This window comes from Zosterops lateralis (assembly GCF_965231275.1).
Source record: "Zosterops lateralis genome assembly, chromosome: 19".
Lineage (NCBI taxonomy): Eukaryota > Metazoa > Chordata > Aves > Passeriformes > Zosteropidae > Zosterops > Zosterops lateralis.
In genome coordinates this window covers 5,645,638-5,664,127 of record NC_139779.1, presented here as the reverse complement: position 1 = coordinate 5,664,127, position 18,490 = coordinate 5,645,638, and the positions used below count along the sequence as shown (strand labels likewise).

At 43.8% G+C, this 18,490-nt stretch overlaps 1 protein-coding gene across 1 annotated transcript; it reads right to left on the bottom strand.

Annotated features, from left to right (window-relative positions):
* Positions 1–1,896: 1,896 nt before the first annotated feature.
* LOC310917102 (merlin-like) lies at positions 1,897–17,414 on the bottom strand (the record flags this gene model as incomplete). Its single annotated transcript, XM_083875093.1, has 17 exons — positions 1,897–2,471; positions 3,404–3,613; positions 4,301–4,451; positions 4,976–5,103; positions 5,742–5,844; positions 6,649–6,866; positions 7,354–7,476; positions 7,883–7,996; positions 8,322–8,396; positions 9,990–10,127; positions 10,565–10,640; positions 11,288–11,370; positions 11,689–11,757; positions 12,587–12,670; positions 15,091–15,213; positions 15,573–15,698; positions 17,325–17,414. 17 exons carry the CDS (start codon positions 17,412–17,414, stop codon positions 2,436–2,438), a joined length of 1,947 nt encoding a protein of 648 aa, XP_083731219.1. The 3' UTR covers positions 1,897–2,435.
* Between the last annotated feature and the right edge of the window lie 1,076 nt (positions 17,415–18,490).

Sequence of the window (18,490 nt, the reverse complement as noted above, 5' to 3'; positions counted from 1 at the left end):
TAGAAAATGGATCTGTTTTCTCTTCTTGGGGGAAATCAGGGCTCAGGCTGCCCTCAGCTGAAGCACAGCCTCACATCCTGTGGTGATGCTGCAGGTGAGTGTGAGCAGCAGCAGAAGCACCAACTTACAACATTTAATGGCTGCAAATATTTACTCAGGGTTTAAGCAAATTAACACCCTGCTGGCACTTCTCTTTGCAGTGGCCTCCCTGTGGGGGCACAGCACCCCTGGCTCCATGTGTGGCTGTGCATTTCTCAAGCTGATCCCAGCTCCTCCTGACCCATCTAAAAAGCTCATTGCAGATTTCAGCTCCTCTTTCTCCATCTGAAAGGTTCACAGCAGATTCCAGCTCCTCCTGCCCCAGCTGAAAGATTCACAACAGACCCCAGCTCCTCTTTCTCCATCTAAAAGGTTCACAGCAGATCCCAGCTCCTCTTTCCCCATTTCAGTGCCTTACAGGAGATCTCAGCTCCTTCTGACCCATCTGAAATGTTCACAGCAGATCCAGCTCCTCCTGACCCATCTAAAAGGTCCACAGGAGATCCTAGCTCCTCCTGCCCCATCTCCAAGCCTCAAACACCCCTCCCAGCCTGCAGGACCGAGGTGCTGCACAGGAGCAATGCACAGCAAGGACACAGCAGGTTGAGAACAGCTTGTAAAGGCAGGGGTTGTATTTGAACTGGCAGGAGCGTGACCTTGTCCTTTTCTTCACTGGGATTCTCAGGGTTGAGTCCAAAGGAATAAATCGAAGGTGCACATCGTGCAGGACTCCTCTCTGGGTCCTTCTCCATGGTGCAGCTCAGACACAAGAGCAGAAGGAAAGGCCCAGCACGTGTGAAGGATGAGGGCACAAGCTCTGTTGGCTGTGGTAAGACACATGCCAGAAGAAAAGAGGGAACAGGAAAAGAAGAACCAGGGGGAATCCCAGCATTTCTCCTCACCCTCAAATCCGAGAATGTCACACTCAAAGCTGCTGCAGCATTTCCTGGCTAATAGAGGAGATGGTTCACTGGCCCAAATCGTGGCCAATGCCCCCTCCCCAGCCTTGGGACCATGACAGCATCTGCCTCATCATTCTGGCATCTCTGACAGCTTCTCCCTCTCACACACCAGCCTTCTGCAGACAGCTCAGGAATTGTGTGTAACAGCCAATATTCTGCAAACATCTCGTGCCAGATCAAGCTGGGAGAGAATTAACACACCCCAAGCCACCCAGGCAAGGCAGCGAGTGCTCCCAGGGCTGGGAGCAGCCAGGGCAGAGCACTCCTGCCCCTCTGCACAGGCAGCTGCCATCCCCCTCTGTGCTCAGCCTGCTGCAGATGTGTACAGAGGAGATTTGGGTGTTTGTTCTCCAAACCTGCCTCGGTAATGCTGGAGGAATATTGACACAACATTCCCTTCAAAGCAAGTGGAAATTGAAGCTTTTTATTGAACCTGTTTTGGTTTTGTTCTTTAATCTTAGCTTTTAGAACAAGACACTTAACAACATTACCATTCATTTTTGCATACATGTCACAAGTTCAGCTGGGCTCCTGCTTTAGCTGCAGCTGAATGTTGTCTGCTTCCCCAGAGTGAAGATTTGTGGAGGAGCAGACACTTGAACACACACAAAACCAGAAAATGCAAGTGGGTTTTACTAATGAGGCAGGCACTTTGCTGCATGCACCTCTCCACCAGAAACAAGTCCCACTTTAGCAGACACCACCAGCATCTTTTGTCTTTGTCTAACTTGGGAGCTGTGCTGCACAGAAGTGGGAAGACAGTTAATGTATGCAAAGTTTGCTCGAGCAGAAAGTGCTTGATCTCGTCAGGGACTGGAAGAACAGAGGCTTTGCATTCCAAACAAAGGATTCCCCCAGGAATGGGAGGTATTTGAAGATGTCCACTTCTGCATCTGGAATTAAAAGCTGAGACTTCTCACAGAGAAATGCAAATCAATTAAGTGAACCAAGAAATGTTTGGGGAGGAGAAGGAAAATATTTGGCAGGCAAACATTAAAACGTCGAGCAGCTCTGTGGGAGTCATGTCCCAGGGACTGGACCAAAAACATAATTAGTCTGTTGTGGAGATAAACACCAAGCTTGTGTTCTGTCTTCTCATCCCAAACACCTCCTGGGCACTTGCTGCCTCACATCCTTCCTCCAGCAGCAGAGCTCCAAGGGTGTGAAACACCACGGGGAGGAAGGGTTTTAGCCAAGTGTGAAGTGTTCCTTCCAAAGTGCACAAGTAGTAAACAACATTTCCTCTGGGTTTGCACTGCTCCCAGCCACACTGAGGGCACTGTGGCATTCTCAGCTGATGGCACCTGCCTGGGAGCTGGATGGCAGCTCTGCATCCACAGTGCCTTGTCTCTCACACCTGGCAGCAGCCAGAGCTGCCCGAGTGTCCCCACAGAGGTGAAAAGGCCACCAGTCCCACCAAGGAAATGAGGGGCTTCAAATGTAGATGACATCTGAGTCATGCTGCTGAACCTGCAGGCAAATCAAAGAGGGAGAATTAGTTCTGGCTTAGAGCAATTCTCTTTGGTCTGGGTCTTCCTTTCCTCCAACTCTGGAGCCTTTTGCAAGATGCTCTGCAATAGCTTTTTCTTCCTTCCTTAAACAAATGTATTTGCCTCATCCTTTAGTGTTAAAAGTTGCTTCTGTTGCCTCAGAAAGAGCTGCTCCCTCAGCTGCTGCTGCACTCAGTGTCCTTTAGTTCTAAGCACACCAAACCCTGAAGGAGGTATTGAATGTTATATTCTGGAGCTTTTAATTGATCCTAAACCTCTCCAGTTTTGTTCAGATAAAGCACAGCAGATCCATCAGGCTTTGCCCATTCCCAATACCTTGCCCAATTAGCACTGCCTACAGACAGCTGATTTCCTTCCCACTGTTCCAGACTACGTTTCCTTCCAGCTTCTTCTTCCTTCTCCAGCCCAGTGACATTTCAAAGCAGGTTGTTTTCTCCTGCCACCCAGCTCATTGCTCTTCAGGCCTCATTGACAGGGAGCACATGGAAGAGAGCTGAGCTGTGGGGAGCCTGGGTATTTATCCCTGCCTTTTAAAAGCAGAAGACGGCACAGTATGTTTTAAGCTCTCTATACCTGGGAGCACATTTCTCATTTCCAAGTCTGGCTGGTACAAATAAAATTTAACACAGATCCTCCTGCTGTGTACAGACATCTCTGCTTCATTTACCAAGGCTTACAGCTCTGCACTCCAGCTTAGATCAGAAGTGAGAAAAAACAGGCAGCCTCGAGTTATAAACATTCCCAAATGATGTGCCAGCACCAGGGGCTCCAAAATCCTGCAAAAGGGAGGCTGGGACAGAGCAGGACAAAGCAGGTCCCTACAGGCAGCCACCCCCTCTGAACTCTTCACTTTTAGGCAACATTTAGGAATTTACTTATGAATCTGATTACCTTTATAATCTGCTTTCTGGTTCCTGTGCCCACACTGTTGGCAGACAAGGAATTGGCTTGGGAAGATGACTTTTCCACTGGCACCGTGTGCTGAATTTTGTTGGTGCAGGGCCAGCTGCTTGCAGTGTTTAACAAGTAGGCAGGGAAAGGTCTTTGAGGATTTACATCCAGTGAATCTCCAGTCTCGAAGGTTTTCATCCATGATGGGGCCTTTAAAAGAACAGAGCACATAGAAATTTAATGCCTTCTCTGTATCAGCACTCATTAAGCCAAAAAGAACATCAGATGAGCAGTCAGAAAATAAAAGGCCATCTTTCCTCATCATTTTTCAAACCTCCCTCCTGCCTCTAAAAAAACCATTGACTCAGAGCCATTTCTGCTCCATGAGGAACAACCTGCAGACAAAGCCAGCCCTATTCCTGCCCTGCTTCAGGAAGAAGTTGAAGAGTTTATTTAAATAACAAGTGACTTATGACAAAAATCTGGGTCTAGTTCCTCATTGCCTTCAAAAAAATACACACACCAAGGCTTTTATGACTTTCAGCAACCACAAAGCACATGAATGAGAATGTGATGCAAACTGCAAGAAACCACATTTAAATGTGTTAGTCACAACAATTTCATTTGCTCCAAGACCTTAAACCCTGACTGTGATTTCATAATCATAAAATAAGATGATTATTTTTTTGCTGATGGCCCTGGTGTTCAGCATAGGAAAAAGGCCTTAAGATTTTGTTTTGACATGAATTTTCCTCTAAAAGTGTTCATGTTTCTAATATTTTATCATCAAGGGTGCTAAAGGCTTGGAGTGGAATACAGCAGCTCCCTTTAGCACACCCTCACTGTTCCATTTTAGGGTTCATTCTGGAGGAAAGGACAGGGATTTAGGGTTCTTACACTTCCTAAGGAGCGATCCAAGGAGCCCAGGACTTCATTCCAGTGACTGTAAAGCCCAGCCTGTTTCTCCTCCAGTTTCAGAGCATGAATTTCAGACTTCAGTTCTTTCAGTCGATCTTCAAATTTCCTGCTCTTTTCTAAGTAGTCCAGCCTGGGTCCACACATTGGAGACAAAAAAGTTTAGGGGGGCAGATTTAAGTCAAGAACAGGTGTTTGTGGAAGGAGGAGAGTTGTTTCTTGTTTCGTTTGATGTTTTATGAGTAAAATGAACTCTGGCAATGCCAGCCTGGCTCCCCTGACTCAGTGACCACTTGTTTCCTTTTTGCTTTCAAACTTTTTACCAAGCATTTCCTCCCAGACTAAGGGATGTCTGATGGATCAGCTCCCAGCAATTCCCCACTTTAGCACTAGAGGGAAACTTCTGTGCTCTCACATGCTGTTAGTTCAGTCTCTCCCCAAGACAGAAAGTTCTGGATTTATCATGCCCTGATGCCACAAAAAAAAAAAAAAAAAACCTTCACCTGTGAGAAAAGCCAGTCTGACACAGACATCACCCACTCCAGCTCAGTAAAACGCCTCCAGCCATATGCACATCCCAAATCATTAAAAGATGAATGTGATTCCCAAAGATTCCATTGCCTTTCTCATGCATTTGCACCACAGGCATACTGATACCTCTCTCTCTCTATCTCAAAGGAGAGTCTCTTGAGGTCGATGTCCTTCAAATCTAGTTTGGTGGATCCTTTGTCAAAGTTGGCATCTCTGCTGTCACCTGGGGAGTACTGGGGGTACTTGGCCATGTGCTGCAAGAGGCAACACAAGCACTGTCAGTCAGATCTGGTGGACTGGATTGGGATTTATCTCCTCAGTGCTGCAAGAATGCCATGTTGAGTTATCTCCTACATTTCTGAGACATGCAGATGCTCCTGCAGCCCCTCCCCTGCACCCAGCAGAAATCACAACCCCACAGATCCAAGAGCAGAGATTTATCCTGGCTGCAGTGTTTCTATCTCAGCAGAGAATAGAAACCCAGCCTCAGCAGGGCTGCAGCAGAAGAGGGAATTGGGGCACAGAATTCTAGCAGTGTTTTCTTGCTGGGGACAACTTTCATCTGCTTTGCCTAAAGACAGAGGGATGTGCCAGGATGACACAGCTGGCTCAGCACAACTACATCCACAAAAACTGCCTGGCTGAAATGGCACCATGAAGGCAAGACAGCCTCTGCTCCCCAAATCCACCACCAGTTCTGGTTTTGACTTTTGCCTTGCCTTCCTTACCACCCTGAACAAACCCAACTCCCATCCTCACTGCTTTTCCACACCAGTTTGTCCCCCAGTTGGGTCCAGCCACGCCACGACTCAGCTTGATGGGGGCTATAAAAATGCCACCAACACCTGACTATCCCTGAAAGTGAAGTGGTGCCCAGTGGAGCAGAACTCACAGGATAATTAAGCCTGGTTATGTCCAGGAGCTTCTGCTTGGCTTTGCGTTCGGCCTCGCGGGCTTCGTGCAGGTCTTGTTTCAGGTGCTCTGCTTCCTTGGCTCTGCAAGGGAAACATCCTGAGGGGAATGGCTCAACCAACACACGGATTTCAGAGCTCACTGACTTCCAGAGAACAAGCCCACTACTGTGTTATCTTTACACCAAGGCACTCGTGGGAGGATGCTCACATGGGCACAGAGGACAGAGACACCCCTGCACAAAAGGCTGAATTAACATGATTGCCCTATTCCCCATTTCCATGGGCTCAGTTACAACCTGCTGCTACAGATTCTCTCCAGGCCATCAGAGATCCTCCCTGAGGTGGGGAGAGGCTGCTCTTTATTTTGGCAAGCTTCTTGGTTAAAACAAGTAAAAGGATTTCTTAATAACAGAGTTAAAAAAAAAAAATCCTCTGTCAACATTGGCCTGCTCTGCATGCTCAGGGAACAGGCAAACATTCAAGAGTGGTTTATATCCCACGTGAGTTTACCTGATTTTACATTTCTTAAATATCTGAAAAGGAAACAAGAGAATGTTTTCATTCATTGGTACTAATGAATGAAAACAGCCTCAAATCTCACAGGGTATAAAGAGTAAATTTAGATAGGTAGCCAGTGCTCATTTGATAACACTAAATAGGGGAAGATTCTGCATTCTGGATCTTTCTTGCCAAACATCTCTACAGCTTTGCATCTGATCCTCTGTAAACCTGACCTGCAATACAACAACAGCACCCAGGTGGAACAAACAAGGCACAAGGAGGCTCAGTCCCTCTGAAGAGTCACTTGAGGGATAATTCTCCGCATCCTGGGCTTGGCTGTGAGGAAAGCAGCACCCTCTGCAGCCGAAGGAAAGCAAAGCCCACCTCCTGTCAGACTCCTTCACCAGCTTCACGGCTATCAGCTCCGCCTCCCGCATCTTCTGCTCCATCAGCCTCTTCTCCTCCTTGCTTTTCAGAGCCGTGATCTCCAGCCTCTGGCGTTCCTGCTCAGCCTCTGCAGCGTTCTGGGCCAGCAGTTTGGCCTCTTCTTCTGCAATCTGGGCTTTCTCAGCCAGCAGCTCTGCTGCTTCCTGGGATCGGAGCTGAGGAGAAAGAATTTTCCTTAGTTCCTTGTCTAGAACCTACAAAATCACCCCTGCAGGCAGGCAGGCAGGCAGGCAGAAGTCACCTTTTACCAAGAGATCAAGTGATAAAATGTTATTTCTTAAATAAAAGCCAGACACAATTTCAGGGTCTAATGTTCCTCCTCTGCTCCAGAATTTCCTGTGCCTCACCTCTACTAAGAAAGGAGAAAAATCTTAGAGCTGGACAAAGCTGAAGTCAGCCCCTTCACTTGCCTCTTTCTCCCAATTTCAGCTCCAAGATTGTTTCCTTTCCCCCCCTCTTAGCCTGAAGAGAGCACTGTGAGCCAAGTGCAGGGAGGGAATGGCTCACAGATCATGGATTTCCCAGGGATGCCCTTTCCACCAGTGACCAGAAACTCTCCAGCCTTGCCCGAGCTACAATTCCTGGTGGCAAAAAACAAATCCTGCTTCCAAATCAGGCACAAGAACATTCAGTCTGACCCACCAGGGCCTCATTGGCCTGCCTGGCTTCATCTTCCAGCTGGAAGAGGCGCCTTTCCAGCTCTTCTTTGGCTCTCTCAGCTTCTTCCCGGAGCTGCTTCTCCCTGGCCAGCCTCTGGTTCTCCATCTGGAAGCAGGAGGAGCAATAGTTGGTGGGTTTGCAGCAGAATCTCACCTGGGCCTGAGTGAAATGCACCAAACGAAGAAGGGGCTGCCCTCCAACTGGGATGTTCAATCCAGACAGGCTGGAGCTTCCTGAACTTTGCAGCACTGAACTCCTCAGGCAGGCACTCCTGGTTATTTCACACTGCTGGGAGAGCCCTTGGATTGATCTGTTTTGTGCCCCAGATCTTTGGGATCACCACACAGACACACCTCTGACCTCCTGAGGTGCCACAGAGCTGTTCCCACATTCAACCCTGCTGCACCTCCTCACCTCCCACACACACTCTGATGGAATACAGGAGCAGCAAGGGCAGCAGCTGGAATAATCATCACTGTCTTCAACAACACAGGAGCAGGAAGAATCTTACCTTTTTTCTGGCTTTTTCTTCCCTCGCTTGTGCTTTCATTTGCTGGATCTCTATGGAATCCACTTTTCTCCTCCTCATAAACAGGTCATGGTTTCCAATGCATAACTGGAAAATCTGGATAGGAAAGGCAAAGCAAATGGGATTTTGGTGGACTTGTGGCCCTGCCAGAGGGACAAAGAGGCCCACACTGGCCCCAAAGGACAATTCTGACCAGCACAAGTGCTGGCAGCTCCAAGAAAATCAGCACCCAGGGCAGGCTCATAGCCAGGCACACGACAAACAGCTCAGGTAAGTTTGTTACAGGATGAGAGATTCCTCCTGTCCTTCACCTCCCTCTGATCCCATTTTCCTGAATCACACAGGCTGATCTAGGCTGAGATCCCAAAATCACAGTTTTGTTTACAAACAATATTTCTCAGCTTTAAAGCAGTTCACTCACCAGTTTGTTCACTTTGAGCTGGGAAGAGAAGAACTTGAAGACTTCTGCTTTTTTGTCAAGGGGTTTAATAGTTAACTGCACAGGCAAAAGAAAAAGAAAGGAAGCACAATGAGGAAGAAAATAAGTTGAAACTATTAAAACCAATGCAAAACTTGAGCTCATCTCCACTTCTCTCTGGGGAAGCAGGGATTTATGCCACAAACAGGGGCAGAGTGATGTAAAACTGGTTTTCTCCATGGAGTCAGGCTGTGCTGGAGGATAAACCCCCAGTGCCAGTGTGGGTGGGGGTTTTCCTGATGCCACCTGTGCACTGCCCACTGTCCCCAGAGCTCTGGAACAAGCCCTGGTTGTTCAGGGCAGGAGAACAGGACACAGCAGCAATCCCTAGAAGCAGACATGGCCTTAAAGCCAGGGAAATGGCAAATACCTCTCAGAGCAGCAGCAATTGAAGGGATAAACTAAAGTGTCAAGGGCCTAAGGACTTGTTCTTCAGAGCAGCAGGTGAAAGCCCTGGAGAATTCCTCACTTTTTCAGTCTCAAGCTGTTCCGAAGCCAGGCAGAGTTTTCCTTTTTTTTTTTTTTTTTTTTTTTTTTTTTTTTTTTTTTAAGGCCCTGTTTTCTGTGCCTCACAGGTTCCTTGGCACTCTATTCCTCTAATTCATTGGCAAGGTAATTCCTGGATAATTCCAGGGCATCTGAGTCACCAGGATCATAATGTCCTTTCACCCTCTAGGTAATGACTGGCTGCCTTTTGAGGAGCAGGGCTGTGATATGTGACTGAATAAAGTGAAACTTATACACAGGGCTGCCCAATTTCCCCCCAGTAGGGAGTTAAAGTAGTTTATTCACATATCTCAGGGGATGTTTGATGATATAAAACCTGTTTTGGAGGCAGCAAATCTGTAGTCCCCTCTGATTTAATAGACACAAATCTAAAATCCCATCTCAGTTTTAGATCTCAATTTTCTGTGGGTCATTTTCCAAAAGGCCCACAGAAAATAGAACAGGCTGTGCTGACAAATTGCTGCCCTTTGGATGCCAAATTCCAGGTATTCCAGTACCACTGCAGTTTTCCTGGGTTTGTTTTTTTCTGATTATAGCCTTCCATGCAGCCCATGGAGCTGGACTGAGAATAAATTTTCCCCACTCCTTCACTTTCCAGAAGCCAAAGCTGGGCTTCACAGTGAAATTGCAGTGGTGGGGAGTGAAATCATGTCCCAACAAAGTGGCAGAAGTGAGGCAGAAAACCATTAATATCTCCCTGCATGTCTCCTCTGGCCCCTGGGCTCCAAGCCTCAGCTTCTGCGTGTGCAAACAGCATTAAGGTTTTAAGGATCATGGAATTCCTGCTGGGATAACTGAAGAAGCCAGGCACGGTGGCATTCATAATATCTGTCTTTTTCAGAGATCAACACATTTGTTTTGCAAAGGCCAAGCAGCAGGGAAGGAGGCAGAACAGAGTCAGAGCTCAGAGCAGCCTCGGGGAAGCGAGGTGTTGAGCTCATCTGCAAGGCAGGGCTGTTATTTTTAGTTTTGGAACAAAGCTCCTCAGGATTTTCCCCTTCTCCCCCAAAATTATTTCAACAGAGGAAGCTTTCAGCCTGTTCCAAGAATCCCAGTCCACACCCATGCCCATGGAAAAAGAATAATATATCAAAGCCATCATACCTCTTTCTCACTACAGGAAATGTTTCTGATAGAGCTCCACTCAAAGGATTTATTGGGGGAAAACCTGTTATTAATGCTGTAGATGTGAATACCTTTGGCATCAACTCCAAGCAGGAGATCTGTGTGGTTTTTGTTTTGCTAAAAAACAAGAGAGATCAGTAAGTGGCATTTTTGGTGACATGAAACAACCACAGACAAGAACGTATTTTGGTATATTGATATTTATTTGTCTTTTAGGAAATTGGTGTTTATATAAAATATTATGAATGCTTTCACTGGTAATAATAAACTCAGTCCTCTAGGCTGCTTAGAGCAGCTCAAACTATTTCTCCTTCCTATTCCAATAACCTGGAGTTACTCAAAACTTTTGTCACATTGTAAAATATTAATCTTAACTCTTTTATTCACCTGCTTATTTAGCAGGCAAGAAAACCAAGCTGGAAAAAGAAAAAAAAAAAAAACAGCAGCAGGGAAAAGCAGAAGTCAGGAGTCCCAGTTCCAAACTCCCTGGAGGATTTTAAAAGGACAGCACCATTATCTGCAGCAAGTGAAAACTGCTAAAATAAGGCACTTACAGCAATTGGGAAATAATTGACACCGTACATTTCCAAGTCTTGGGCAATTTTCAGGTAGTTCATCTCAGCTTCATCCCTGGAGAATAAAGCCATGGTTATGAAATGCCTCTCCAGCCTTTCTCTCCATTTCCCACTAAGAAAAGAACAGCCAATCTGGCCCTTTGTACAAACTTACTTTAGTTTTCCCATCTTGCTCTCAATTATAGAAAAAAAAAAAGGATAATAAAACCAGCAATCTGGACAGACTAGAGACAGTAAAGTTGCACCTATTTCAAAAGATGACTCCTGGATAGTGTAATCTTCATTAAAATTCATTAAAAGTCTTATCCTTGTCTTAGTTTTGCCACTCCATGCCTTGGAAAATCCCCCTTGCATTGTTTTCCATGAATGTATTTCCTTCAGGAAATAGAGTTCATTAAGAAATGAATTTTGGACAGAGCTTTTGGCCAAGGCCAAAGAAGAGTGAGAATCTCTCCACTCGCTATTCTTCTCCCTTCAAGGTAAATCAGTAAATCTTGAGGAAAATCTTCAATAAAAACAATGCTAAGAAGCCTCCAGAACAGAGAGAAACAGAACACAAATATTAGTAAAAGCTGCCTCTGGGTGCTAACAGATCTTATTTATTGTTTAATTGGATTTCCAGATGGGCTGAATTACACTGAAGACAACAAATCTCATAAATAAAAATGTCTGGGGTTTCCAAGAAATGCAAAAGTTTCCTACCTGGCAATCCCCCTGTGCTCAGCATACCAAGCAGTGATCTTCTCTTCCCACATCTCTGCTGTCAGCTGGTACTGCCTGAGCACCTGCAGGGGAAGGAGGGAGGTTGAACCCCTGGGAAGACCCAAATCCAAGTTCTGCCTCCCCCAAGCAAAGTGAATGCAGAGTTGCAGTTCTCAGCTTGGTCATTTTGCAGAGTTTTAATGCTCTGATTAATCTCCAGCAATATCTGCACTGCCAAGAGGAGATTCGAAGACCCTGAACTGCAAAAGAGGAGGTTCAAAGACCCTGAACTGCAAAAGAGGAGGTTCAAAGATCTTGCACTGCAAAAGAGGAGATTCAAAGATTTTTGTACTGCAAAGAGAAGATTCAAAGATTTGGTTTTGTATAAAATTCAGACTCACCCTTTTGGGTAGCAGCTCATCATGGGCTAGAAAGCCTGGCTCGTGGAAATTTGGGTCATAGTCACCATACTGTCCCAAAAAAGGAAAAGTTATTTCAGTTTGTTAGAAGCAGAATGTTGGGGGAGTTGTTCCTTGCACAGTTTGAAGTGAAAGCTTGAGGGAGATTTTTTTTTCCCCTCATCTGAGCAGTCCATGGAAATTTCTTCCAGCCCCTGTGCCATGCAAGTGGCTTCAACACAGCCACTGAGCCACTCAGACTTCAATCCTAACCTGGAAACATCCAATTCCAACCAGGAAACCTCCAATCCCATCCTGAAAACCACCAATCCCAACCTGGAAACCTTCAATTCCATCCTGAAACCTTCAATCCCAACCTGGAAACCACCAATCCCAACCTGGAAACCACCAATCCCAACCTGGAGACCTCCAATCCCAACCTGGAGACCTCCAATCCCAACCTGGAGACCTCCAATCCCAACCTGGAAATCACCAGTCCAACCTGGAAACCTCCAATCCCATCCTGAAAACCGCCAATCCCAACCTGGAAACCTTCAATCCCATCCTGGAAACCTTCAATCCCATCCTGAAACCTTCAATCCCATCCTGAAACCTTCAATCCCAACCTGGAGACCTCCAATCCCATCCTGGAGACCCCCAATCCCAACCTGGCAGCCTCCAATCCCAACTTGGAAACCTCCAATCCCAACCTGGAAACCTCCAATCCTAACCTGGAATTTAATGTTTGGGGTTTTTTCCTAGCTGTGCTTGTACCTCCCAGGATGACCAACTTTCCCAGCAAATTTTAACCCTGCTGTGTATTACACACCACCATGCAGATGTGCTGGTTAAGCCAGAAAAAAAAAAGTCAATTAAAAAAGAGATTTTTCTATGCACAAACCTTGGCCTGGACAGCATAAGAAGCCAGTAAAACTGTAGCTTCTGGTGAGCAATAGATTTCCTCATCCAGGATCTGCTTCTTAACCTAAACCAACAGAAAAATGGAGCAAGTTCAAAGTCAGGACTTAAGTCAGGCTTGAAATGAAAGCAGACATGCCCAGACTATAACTTGGCACCAAACATCACCTTTAAGAGTTCATAACAGCAACAAGAAATTGGCATTCAGGAACACAGGAAGCCTTTAGTTAGCATTGCATTTAATGAGAGCAAAAATGCCAGTCAGCTCTCTGCACACACTTACATAAGGAGTCCTATAAAAGAATATCCTATAAAACATCAATTTTATTGTCTGTGCTTCATTTATTTTAACAATACTCCACTTTTTTTTTTTTTTTTTTTTTTTTTTTTTCCTGCCTGCTTTGGAAAAGTCAGCTTTGCATCACATCAGACATCAAATTTCAGCTTGGGAGGGAGCTCTGGAGGTCAGGTCTAAGCAGAGCAGGCTCAGGGCTGTGCAGCTGCCATATAAAAACCATAAGAGATGTTCTCCAGCTTTCCAGAACGAGACAATAAAGGAGACTCTCAAAAGAGAAGCTGAATAATAAAACACCTAATTTATTCATTTTCAACGGTCCAAGCACAATCAGACAATTCTAAAGAGTCTTTCAACATTCTTTTCATTTTAATAACCTGTGGTGCTACCAAGAGCAGAGGTGTTAATAGTTTGTAAGGTGGTGTTTGATTTTAAATCAGTTGTGCAATTTCTGTTTGAAAACCTAAAGAGGGAAGGGGAAATTAATCTTCCCAAATCCTCCTCTCAGGTGTATTTAGCTTAGGAACAAGCACAAGACAACCAAATTTTGCACAGCTCACAGTCTTAAACATTTCCAAATAGAAAAATGACTCAAGCTAGCACAGGTTTATAAACACACCTCTGTAGGTGCTGGGAACTGAAATGAACCACCAAGAAAGTTTTTGCTTTTAAATTTAGTCCCTGGTGAGCACAATTTGTGAAGCTGAGTTACAGTGCAGGGAACATTCTTTCTAAGCTGTTAAAATGGAAAGAATGAGAAGATTTCTCTTCCCATTTGGAAAGCTCCAGCTTTCACTCTCGACGGTGCAAATCATGATCTAGAATTTAAAACAATGTGGATAAATCCCCTGTAAGTGCCTGGGTTGTTTTGGTTTTTGTTGGTTTTTTTTTTCCTGATCAGTTTTTACAGGGACTTTTTGTTAAACTTCACAAAGAAGCAATAAATTACCTCATCTTTAAGGGGATAATATTTAGCTTTAGCCACTGACATTTATTCAGGCATTTATGGCACATTAATTTGCAAAGGTCTGAAGAGTCAGGAGAGCTGAAATCTTCAGGCATCCAGATGTCTGTACATGTTTTTCCTATTAGCATCCAGGTGTGAGCTGAAGTTCTTACAGTCGGGAAACTTTGCAAGTTCCAATTTGTTTCAGCCTTGTTTTCCTACTTTGGAATGAGAAGAATTTGCTAATTGCTTATTTGCTAGTTAAGGCAGGTTGAAGGAGAAAAGAAAAAAAAAAAGTGGAAAAATCGGGATTTAAAGAGTAGGAAAGGAATTCTGCTGCTCTCATTCCTTTCCAAAAGATAAATTGCCACGTGGTTAAAAGTTCTGGATGAAGTTCTGGTGGGTTTTTGAACTCCCAGAGCTGCAGCATTGCCCCATTATTTCATTAGCACATCCTCCTCAAGGAACAAGGGAATTTACTGGGTTTATTTCCAGCTGCAGACTGAATTTCTCCCAGCTACCTGCAAAGACACATCCTGCTGGAATAAAGCAACACTCCAGAGGCTGAAACTTCCAGAGGGACTCCACAGCAACTCAGAAGAGAAGCTGGATGGCCCAGACACTGGAAGTTGCCATCCCAAACTCAGCTATGGAGTTTTCCTGGTTGCTCCATCTTTATTTTTGATAAAGCTCCAATATTTTGATCCTTCATCTGCTTTTTTGATTGGAGCTCAAATGGTGTCTGCTGCTCTGCTCCTCTTAAGCCTTGCCAGGTGAACACACCTGGATTTCAGAATGCCTGTCAAATTCCATGATCTTTTATCCCTGCAATCCAAAATGAAAGTTTAGGGAGTCCTTGTTTTCTAGAGGTTTTGCCCTCCAGCATGAGATGTCCTCAAAAGTCTCACAGTTCTTCCAGCAGTTCCAGCTTTGCATTAATTTTATTTTATTTTTAAACATATATTAAGGAGTAAAAAAAGCCTGGAATACTCAGGTTTGGAATTATCCCCCCAAACTGCTAGGTGTTGTCACAAAAAAATGCAGGAGATTAAATATTCCACTTACCTGGACACCAAACCCACAGCAGGCAGGAGAGATGTTTGTACTTCATAAAAATAATCTCTACAAAGTTCTTGATACAGTTGAAGCAAGCAAAACTATCCTGAGCTGCCAACAAGATCAAAGACAATGCAAAAGGGCTGGGGGAAAATACAGAAGGAATTCATGGTTCAAAACTGTTCCTGACCTGAAGGAAGAATAAATGCTGGGTAATTTCCTGTAAGAGTTCCTCTTCTACCTTCTCTGGGTAGAATTTAGCCAAAAAATGAAAGCTAATGGGATCTTCTTTGGGGATTTCTTGATCTAAAACCTGTTTACAGATAAAATAAAATCCAATCAGCAGCAGAAAAGACACGAGTGTCTCCAGGTAATATTCCTGAGGAAAATCAGAAAGCAGCCAATAATCCACTTAAAGCAGCCTTTCTAGATTTTAGAGGGAAGGGTAATTCTGAGCTTTAATCTAACAGCAATCAGTGGTGATTAGTGTGGGATGCTCCAGGTCAAATAGGATAGAAGCAATCAGAGCAAATAATCCAACTGTAGCTTTGAAGAAAGCCACCATGCCAAATTCTGAGTGGTCATGGAACACATCCCTTTAGTTCCCATGCTCCAGAAAGTCAATATTTGTAGAGGTAAATAATTAATTGCCACCCATTTTGTCTCCTGTACCTTTTTGTCCATCTTTAACCAGGTGCACATTCCTTTAATTGTGTACTGCAAGCCAAAGAACCAAGTCTCCCTCAAACCAAGGGCTCGGCACACCAGGTCAAACAAATCCTTTCCCTTCCACTTCATCTGAAAGAGAGAAAAATCAAGAAAAAACATGTCTATCCTAAATGAATTTGCTCCATTTTAGCCCTTTGTCCTATGAAATCTTGTTTCATTTGTAGGTTTTTAATGAAATACTCTTGCTGCTGTGTCAGAGTTGTTGTGTTCCACCTCCTCTCCTTCTCCAGACACACCCAGAGAGCAGCTGGAGTCATTTAATTCACTTGAGGGAATGAGAGGGTTGTACCATAGATTTCCTGGGATGTGGCAAGTCCTTATTAATATTTGTCCAAAATTTTGACTCAATGGTTTATACAAATTGGAGAGACTGAGAGAAAGCCAGGGGAAATCAAATCAGAACCTGGGGTAGGAATGCTGAACAATGAGAGCAGATTCACCTTTCATACCTCTCAGGTATTTCAGTGGCACCAGGCCAAGCCTTTACCCTACTCTGATTTAAATGAGTCTTCTTAAATGTTCTCATTTCTGTTCAGCAGCCACAGAGAGCAAACTTTGATTCAAAGTCCCACATCCACACACATCTGCTGCCTTTTTTTTTTTTTTCACCAAAGAGGCTTCTCTCATCTGTTTCTTCTATTTTACCACATTTCAGAAAGCTGATTTTATCTAATTGCTAAAACTAAAAACTGAATGGCAAAAAAAAAAAAAAAAAAAAAAAAAAAGTGAACTTTTAGGCAGTATTTGAGTGGGAAGCTGGAAATCATCCCAGCAAATGAGCTGGGGAGAAAGGAGAGGTAGCAAAGGAAGGAATACAACAAATTGTTAACAAGGGCTCTGATCTCTAAATCAAATTTTCTAAATCCTTTATTTTCACTATTTTCACACTGCCTGCAAGTACTCCAGAGCAGTAAGTCATACAAGATTAATATATTCTGTTTCTGAAGGACCTAATAAACTACATGAAATGGCTCTCACAACAGTCAGGTCTCACTAAAACTGCCAGTCCCATTGGAACTGAGTTTTCTAACTCCCCACAATACCTGTGTGTCTTGTTTTGCTTTCGCTGGATGATTAGAATTAATTAATCAGGGGCAGTTCTGTCCCTTCAACAGTGCAGCCCAATTTAATTAGCAATCAGTCATTTCTTTTTATCCAGCCATGATTTCTCTAATCAATTTATCAGATAGCCAGAATTAATTGAACTGCCAGCTTTTTCATCAATCCTTTTTTCTCTTCTGCCCAGAGATCCAAACATCCAATTGCAGGTAAAAAACTGTAGTTTATAAATGGCAAACTGGAAGGGAATGTCCCAGATCAACAAAAGTTACCAGTTTATAAATTATTTTATAACCAATATCTTAGCACCAGCTCTGACCAGTTTATCTGAGCTGGAAGTGACTTTAATAAAGAGTTATGTCAGTTCCAAAAAATAAAAGCATTTCATGAAGAAGTAGGAATCCTTATGAAGAAAGTAGGTTTAGTGTTAATTTAGCTGTGTCAGTCAAATGGATTTCATGCAAACAGCTTTAAATTCTGAGCAGAGTCAAGAGAAGAACACATCAGAGGTTAAATAATCCATTATCTATAAAAATAACAGATCAGTTTTAAGACCATCCACAAGCTGATAATCTGAATTTTTCAAATCTCTTGCTCACACAAAAGGCACTGGCCAGCATTTACTGCCACTCTCACCTCACAGCTGAACTCCATCTCAGCATCCACTGTTATAATTCTGACTTTAAAAGTCTTTGGTTGTTTCTTCTTCAGGCCTCGGATGGACATATTTTTCAGCTGATGAGGGCAGCCACACCTGAAATCAAACATTGAGGGGATGAAAATTCAGCAGAATTTCCTTGGTTCCATTCCAAAGTAGGATAAGTCCAAACGTGCAGAATAAAGTCACGTTTACAGATGCATTCTTTGTGTCTGCTAAGGATGTTGGAAGAAAAACCTTTAAAATTAGCTTGCTCCTTAAAGTAAGTTGCTCAAAAAAATGTTATTGCTGTCTTTTCTCAGATTTTTGGCTCTCACCAATAAAATTCTCTTTCTCAAGGGTCTCTGCAGCATCTCCACTCAGTAGAACACCAGAAAATGCAGCTAAACTTTATTATGTCAAGTCCAACACAATCCTTTTCCATCAGTTATGGCTCCTTCAGCAACTAAACTATTGGATTTCTTTACAGCAGGAGACTTTAACTCCCTGAAATTATACAAATGCCAAGAATATATGCATTGAAATTCAGCTGCATTTACCACATTCTCTTGTGCTACTCCACGCTGACAAAAGTTATTTAGGACAGGAATTTTCCCAGTGAAGTTCTTGTGAAATTAATTTAATTCTGCACAAGCTGGCAGAAAATTCCATCGGAAATCTTCTGTTCTAAATGTAATCACCTCCATACCACCCCAAAAAATGGCACAAGGGTTTTATGGAAACCAAATATTGAAAGCTGGAGTTAAATGATGGTGTGGATCTGCTCCAGGCAGTTCTCAGGCATTTCTTCCTGAGCCCAGGAAATCACCCTGTAAAGTTGTTTTTTTTTTTTGCTTCTTTTTACTTCATAAAATTAACAGGTCAAAGTTGTATAATGCAGTGAGAATCTGTGAACTGTACAGGGCAAGAGACTGAGGCATTCCTGGTTTCCTGCAATATAAGACTATTACAATGTGGCTGAGTTCCAACCTCTCCTTGAGGAATTCCAAAATAAAGCTCTAGTTTAAACTGAAAATTTCCATTTGCCTGCACCTTCCAGGATTTTATAAAATATTCTGCTCCCTTTTTTTCTGCTGAGCTCTAAATTGGCTTGCAAATATATCGATTTTCCACTCACTTTGTGCCCCTCACACACAAATTTTGA